Source organism: Camellia sinensis, chromosome 14, assembly GCF_055761805.1.
Source record: "Camellia sinensis isolate YWXY chromosome 14, ASM5576180v1, whole genome shotgun sequence".
Taxonomy (NCBI): Eukaryota; Viridiplantae; Streptophyta; class Magnoliopsida; order Ericales; family Theaceae; genus Camellia; species Camellia sinensis.
In genome coordinates, this window is record NC_138974.1 from 93,300,287 (window position 1) to 93,307,344 (window position 7,058).

The 7,058-nt window shown below is 40.7% G+C and overlaps 2 protein-coding genes across 2 annotated transcripts; both read left to right on the top strand.

Annotated features, from left to right (window-relative positions):
- Positions 1-468: 468 nt before the first annotated feature.
- LOC145807191 (uncharacterized) lies at positions 469-3,128 on the top strand. The gene is made up of 3 exons (XM_082905136.1): positions 469-605; positions 1,199-1,554; positions 2,434-3,128. The coding sequence occupies exons 1-3, from the start codon at positions 469-471 to the stop codon at positions 3,126-3,128; spliced, it is 1,188 nt and encodes a 395-aa protein (XP_082761262.1).
- A 462-nt stretch (positions 3,129-3,590) lies between these two features.
- On the top strand, positions 3,591-4,034 carry LOC145807192 (uncharacterized). The gene has a single exon (XM_082905137.1). The coding sequence runs from the start codon at positions 3,591-3,593 to the stop codon at positions 4,032-4,034; it is 444 nt and encodes a 147-aa protein (XP_082761263.1).
- Positions 4,035-7,058: the final 3,024 nt, after the last annotated feature.

The following is a 7,058-nucleotide window of genomic DNA, read 5'->3' on the forward strand; positions in this document are numbered from 1 at the left end:
TTTGAAGAAGAAATGAGATGAGGTGAGAGAAAGGAGCAAAGCCAAGAGGGCCGACAAACAATATAAATTGAAGTACAAACCGATCCGGGGAACCCTAAATGGTTGCTTTATCAGAGAAGGGGATGATTTTCCCTTTTGTAGCTTTCTTGACCCGTGGGTGAACTCTGAGACAAATGAGCGTCTCCCCAGATTTGAGGTTTTCTTTGACCACCAGCTGTCTGAGAGCGAGGATGAGGAAGCAAACTCCGGAAATGGCCTGGGCCAAGGCAGAAACAACTATTTGGCTAAAGCGGAAGGAGACAAAATAGAGTTAACACTGGTTGATCATGAAGCCAGCATTGAGTTATAGGGTTTTGAGGATGTTGGTGTTTTTGTGATCAAGGAGGATCATCCGTAGACTGCAGTAACCTCATCTTGGATGCATCTAAGGCACCTTGTTTGACTTGGCAACTCAAGAGGGGTTGTATCATGGAGTCTGAATCTGATAATGAGTCTGAGTCTAATTCTACTGAGTTTGTAAAGTTGGAGTCAAACACGGGTTCTTCTGCTACTTCTGAGTCGAGTGGTTCTGGGGTTGATGACCTAGATGTCATTGTCTTGTCTCGGTTGTCTTTTTCATTTTCTTTTGAGTCCACTATATTTGCTAAGCCAAACCTGTTAAATGGGAATCATGTGGATTGTGCTTACTTTTATGTGCTTTTAGTTTATTGCATTGACCAAGATTTTTAAAATTTTGATAAAAATGAAGAGGAAAAAAAATTCCTTGGACTTTGAAAATTTTGATTAATTGGGGAGAGGAGAGGCGTGCAAAACCTTTAACAAATGAGATTGTTCTAATCAATGTGCATACCAAAAAGGATCCTCGCTTGTTCCATATTGGTTCCACGTTATCTTTGAAGGAACACAAGTGATTAGTCACTTTGTTAAAATAATTTAAAGATGTTTTTGCGTGGTCTTACTAAGATATGCCTGGAATTGATCCTGAAATTGTCCAACATAGGATCCCTTTTGATCCCCAGGCCAAACCTGTTAAGCAGAAGCTCCGTAGGATTCGGCCAAACTGGGTATTGAAAATCAAGGAAGTCACCAAGTAAATCAATGCAAGGTTTCTGATTGTGTCAGAATATCTAACTTGGTTGGAAAATATCATACCGGTTTGAAAGAAGAATGGTAGGATTTAAGTTTGTGTTGATTGCAGAGATCTGAATAAAGCTAGCCCCAAAGATGACTTTCCACTACTACACATTGATGAATTGGTAGATTTCACTACAGGTCATGCTATGCTTTTGTTCATTAATGGATTTTTAGGGTATAATCAGATCTCTATGGCACCTAAAGACATAGAGAAGAGGGCATTCACTACTCAGTGGGGGACTTACTGCTATCGAGTTATGCCATTCGAGTTGAAAAACACCAGAGCCACTTACAAGAGAGCAGCAACCGCCATATTGCGTGATAGGATTCACAAGGAGGTTGAAGTGTATGTGGATGATATGATTGTCAAGTCCAAGGAATGGGAGGGCTACCATGACACGTTGAGAAGGTTCTTTGAAAGTATCCAGGAGTACAAGCTAAGGCTGAATCTATAAAAATGTACTTTTGGGGTGACTGTTGGAAAGATGCTGGGGTTCTTAATCATGCAACATGGAAGTGCGAGGCTTTCTAGGAAAAGTGTCGAGGCTTTTCAAAATCAAGGCCATTTTAGAAATGCCCCCACCAATGACTGAAAAGGAAGTGCGTGGCTTTCTAGGAAAAGTGCAATTCATAAGAAGGTTTATTTCTAAATTAGCCTCCACCTGTGAACCATTATTTGGCTTGTTGAAGAAAGGGAAGAAGTTCCAATGGGATGACCGATCTAATTACGCTTTTGAGCAAATCAAGCAATATCTACAGAATCTACCCATTTTATTACCCCTCGAGCCAGGGAAACTATTGATCTTGTACCTATTAGTGACTGTGTCTACTATGGTTTGCATGCTAGCACAAGAATCAGAAGAGAAAGTAGAAAAGGCCATACACTATCCGAGCAAGAAAATATTGTAATACAAGACCCGTTATACCCCTTTCGAAAAGGCTTGCCTAGCCTTGGTCTGGGTAACCAAAAAACCTTGGCACTACTTGTTATCACACTCAATAATCTTGGTTTCAAGGTTAGATCCTATCAAATATCTCTTTGAGAAACCAACACTTACTAATATGCTAGCTCGATGGTTGCTTTTTCTTTCCGAGTTTGATCTTTGATATGTCACTCACAAATTGTCAAAGGGAGAGCCATAGTAGAGTTCTTGGCAAACCACCCGATCGATGGAGAAAAAGGCAGGGAGTATGAATTCCCGGATGAGGAGATCTTGCAATTAGAAGAAGACACTTGGAAGTTGTATTTTGATGAAGCTGACAATCAGTATGGATACGGGACATGAGTGTTGCTCATAGCACCTAACGACTCCTACATACCTCTGGCCTTCAAAATCCGGTTTAAGGTATCTCATAATCAGACAGAGTATGAGGCATGCATAGCTGGGCTGGAAGCTGCTCTAAAACTAAGGGCAATAAGATTGGATGTAATTGGAGATTCAAATTTGGCTATGTCTCAAGCTAACGGGGATTGGAAAGTAAAGGAAGAAAAAAAAATGAAAGTCTATCATCAGACCTTGGATATGCTAGTCCCGAGGTTTGAACGGTTGACATTTACACACTTGGTGAGGGAGAACAATAAGTTCGTTGATGCTTTGGCAACCTTAGCTTCAATAGTGGACATACCAATTAGAGTAAGGATGCGTTCGATTGTCATAGAGCAGAGATACACAATGGCATACGAGATGATTACCGTGACGAAAAAAACCCAAGGTGAGGGTCCTTGGTACCTTGACATTTGGAATTTTCTAGGGAGGGAAACATACCTACAAAGAGCAAATGCTAAGGACAAAGGGGGGATACAGCGTCAGGCTGCTCAATTCTTCATTTGTGGAGACAAGTTGTATAGAAAGGGTCACCAGAGAATGCATAAGTTGTGTATGGAGGAAGATGAAGTGAAGCACATTGTGGAAGCTGTCTATGGAGGGGATTGCGGGGCTCATATGAATGGTATTATGCTAGCCAGAAAAATCTTCAGACAAGGATATTACTAGTTGACTATGGAAAGTGATTGTGTCAGTTTTATCCAGCGATGCCATAAGTGTTAGATTCATGCCAATCGCATGAACATCCTACCATCAAAGTTGTACAACATGACTTCGCCGTGGCCTTTTTTTATTTGGGGAATTGATGTGATTAGGGCAATAACACCAAAAAGGTTGGATGGAGATGAGTTTGTCCTGGTGGTAATCGATTACTTTACCAAGTGAGTGGAAGTGCAGTTGTATCCAGTGTTAAAAGCATCACACGTGGCCAAGTTTATAAGGAACAACATCATCTCTAGGTATAGGGTTCCAAATGAGATTATTTCTGACAACGGTTTGCATTTCAAGGGAAAAGTGATTGATCTGCTTGAGAAATATAATGTGGCCTCTCATAAGTCATTAGCCTATTAGCTATAGACCAATGGCGTCGTTGAAGCAACAAATAAAAATATCAAGAGCATCCTACAAAAGATGGTAGAAACTTATAAAGATTGGCTAGATAATCTGTCTTTCATGCTGTGGGGCTACAGGACGTTAATCGGAACATCTACTGTGGCAACCCCCTACTCTCTAGTTTATGAGATGAAAACGATGCTAACAATTAAGATAGAGGTATCTTTGCCAATGGTTATGGCTAAATGTCAGATAGCAGAGGTGAATTGGCAACATAATCGATTCGAAGAGCTAATGTTATTTGACGAGAGAAGGTTGAAAGCACTACACCATGTACAAGGGTACCAATGCAGGATTGCTCGAGTATTCAACAAGAAGGTCAAGTCCAGGAATCTGAATGAGGGAGATCTAGTGTTGAAGGATAACCAAGCTCCAATTTACAATTCTAGAGGTAAGTTCAAACCAATTGGACTGGTCCTTACATCATCAAATCAATTTGGCCAGAGGGAGCAGTTATTCTAATGGATCTGGACAGACTGGAGTTTTCACTGCCAATCAATATGGACAAGTTGAAAAAATACTATCCTTGAGAGGCTAACTGGGTCAAAAGCATGAAGGGCGACCCAGGTAAAAGTTAGAGCAAAAAAAAGGAAAATAGATAATGTGGAGATCGCAAGGTTGAAAACTTAAAAGGGCGACTTTGGCAAAAATTAGAGCACAAAAAAATAAAAATAAATAAATACCCGAGTCGACCCTAACCGTGAACTACATAAGACCTAATTCGCATCCCTGGGATACGTAGGCAACTTTATCCTGAAGTTCGGCCCCAATCATTTCAACTCGGTTGTCTTGTCTATGATTGATCGGTTCATTCTACCCAGATTCAGATCTGGTTGGCTAGACTTGCTTTTCTATGATGAATAGGGTTGTAAGGCAGATCTTACTGGCGGCACAACTATAGAAGAAGTGTAGACAGTCTTGTCTAAGGAGTTGATATGAGGTTGTGCAACACAAAGGTTGATTTTGGGTATGTTAAGTAGTGACTGTTTGCGAAAATGTGATTTGGAAAATGAACTGATTTTCTCAAAACATCTTTGCAAAATGAACCCTTTTTTAGACCTGAGAGAAAGCTTTCAATACGTACAATCTTTCTTACATGATTTCAAAACAAAAGTGAAACAAACATGCTTAACCTACTCTTGTATTAATTAAAGCATTTTACTTCATAAAGTTGATGTCAATGCAAATAAACTAATGGCAGAGTCAAGTCAAGTATGTGATCCTCTCCTCGTAGCATTAGAAGATTCCGCTACTAACGATGCGCCCACCTGTGTCTCCTCATCAAGCCAAAGCATGTACTCACTGGAAAGGGCATAGTTGAAGTCATCGGCAAGGGCCAGGACCTCCCTCATCCTCTAGGAAGTTGCATACAAAGAAAGGTTCCTAGCCTAAAGCAGAAATGAAGCTAGATACTCAATCCTATCAGTAGGGCGAGTCTGATTATGTCCAAACTATCGCCTAAATCAGAAAATGAAGTAAAAGATGCAATGTGTCAAGCCAATTAGTTGCACACTTGGTTGGCGGAATATACTGTATGTCATTAGAGACAAGTCTCAGTAGGGGCAACACCAATCAATGTCTGTTGCAAACCTACTGCGCATCAAATCATGCCACAAGCTCTTTGAAGGAAAATTTACTGTCTAGGCTTAGAAGAAGTAGTTCCTAGTAGTTCCTATTTTATTTTTATCCATTAACCATATCTAGGGAGGGATGAAAAATTAGAAAGATTAAAAAATAGAGAGATATGCTTTGAGTGGGAAAAGTGAGGAAAGGGTGTTGAAAAAATTGAGTCCAGAGACCAAGAGTGATGTAAGAAATATAAAGTGAGAAAGGGATGGAAATAGTACTTGAAGAAGTAGTGGACTCCCTGCAAACTAAAAGGTCTCTTGTCTACGGAATAGATCTAAACCTATCAAAGTCTTGGCTAATGCTAAGCCCATGCAACTTTAACCCTCCCGGAGTTGTTGAGCCACTTCAATGATCTTGATACTCGTCCTATTACTGCTAGGGGCAAGTAAATAATGTAAAGTAGGCATCGCAAAGTGCATGTTGACGACACCCTCACCAAATAGGATCACTCCTATCTCTGATAACAGAAAATCAGTGAATCAATCTAAACACGTCCAAGCCCTCATCATGCGCCAAGGATCAAGCCTCATTCAGAGTTAGACCACACATCTGGGCTAGGGTGTGAGTATGGCCAAAGTTAGGTTTAGACATGATTTCTTCATCCCAGGAAAGCTCCATTAATGCCTAGAACTCATCAATGGTTGGACAGAGCTCCTGTATGCCAAAGTGGAATACATAAGTGATTAGATCTTAGTAGCGAACCCCGTCTGGAGAAAAGGAAGATGAAGTGTGGTGTGACTTAGAGGAAAAAGAGCATTTAAGCCAAATCCCGCTAAATTCACTTTATCGGCTCTATCTAAAAAGGTTATCCAATCCTGGAGCCTAGCTATAGTTAGAGCCTCCATTTACAGAAGAAGCTCCTCAGTTTTTCCACTTCTAGGTGATGAAGCAATCGCAAGTTACCTTTTAAAGAGATAAAGTTACATGAGTGCTTGTATCCCACTGTCTGGATGGAACCTTCAACCAACCGGCCACGTTGGCATAGCCAGACAAATTTTTGACTGGTGGACCTCCAGAATTGTAGAAATAGTGTGGTCCATAGTCTAGCTTATAGATTTTGTTTCAGGTCTTGTTTTGAGTCTTTTCCATCCCAATAGGTGTAAATAAGTGTGTTTAGGTTATTTTTGTTATGTTATATGTTTATTGAGTTGTATTTTGTGTTTCGATCAGTTGTAGGCTTGATATCAGATTCGAAACTCATCCAAATATAACCATTCTCAATTTCCAAATCAAAATAAAACTTTTATGTGTGCAAATGCGATGCCATGCATGTCTAGATATCCGAGGTGGTCCAAAAGCAAGAGTGTTTCTTTTATTACTTCCTGGTCACAATGACTATCTCACTTCCAGCCTCAGTAATTGCCTCACCACCAGCCTCATCTCTACTGTCTCCACCAGACCCATTGCCACTCTCACTACCACTAGCATCATCTCCAGAGCCATCATCAGAACCATTACCACTCTTGATGCCCTCCTCCTCCTTATCACCATCACCATTAGCATCATTACCTTCCGAGTGCTTGATATCAATGCTCGCATCTCCCTCACTATCCTCAGAGGTCTTATCAGTGGCAAAATCCTCCTTCTGGGAAGCAGTAAGAGTCCTCTTCAAAAAGGAAGAGCCCTCCACCACCTGGTCACCTCTACTTTTGCCCTTGCCTTGGGCACCCCTGCCACGACCTCTATCAGCACCACTTCCCAAACTAGAGAATGACCTACTTCCCTCCTAACTACCGGAGGAGGTATCACTGGAACCATAGTAAACTGAAATGAAAGGTTGGCAAGAAATAGAATGTCAGATAAGACAGGTATAAAGATAAAGACAGTTTATCAGAGTATATTAAAACAGAAGTATAA

Excerpts from the sequence above, each read along its gene's own strand:
- LOC145807191 (XM_082905136.1), top strand. The coding sequence starts at position 469 with ATGGAGTCTGAATCTGATAATGAGTCTGAGTCTAATTCTACTGAGTTT. Across the intron at positions 606-1,198 it reads GATGTCATTGTCTTGTCTCG|AGATCTGAATAAAGCTAGCC; the intron begins GTTGTCTTTTTC and ends TGTTGATTGCAG. Across the intron at positions 1,555-2,433 it reads GTTGAGAAGGTTCTTTGAAA|CACCTAACGACTCCTACATA; the intron begins GTATCCAGGAGT and ends TGTTGCTCATAG.
- LOC145807192 (XM_082905137.1), top strand. The coding sequence starts at position 3,591 with ATGGTAGAAACTTATAAAGATTGGCTAGATAATCTGTCTTTCATGCTG.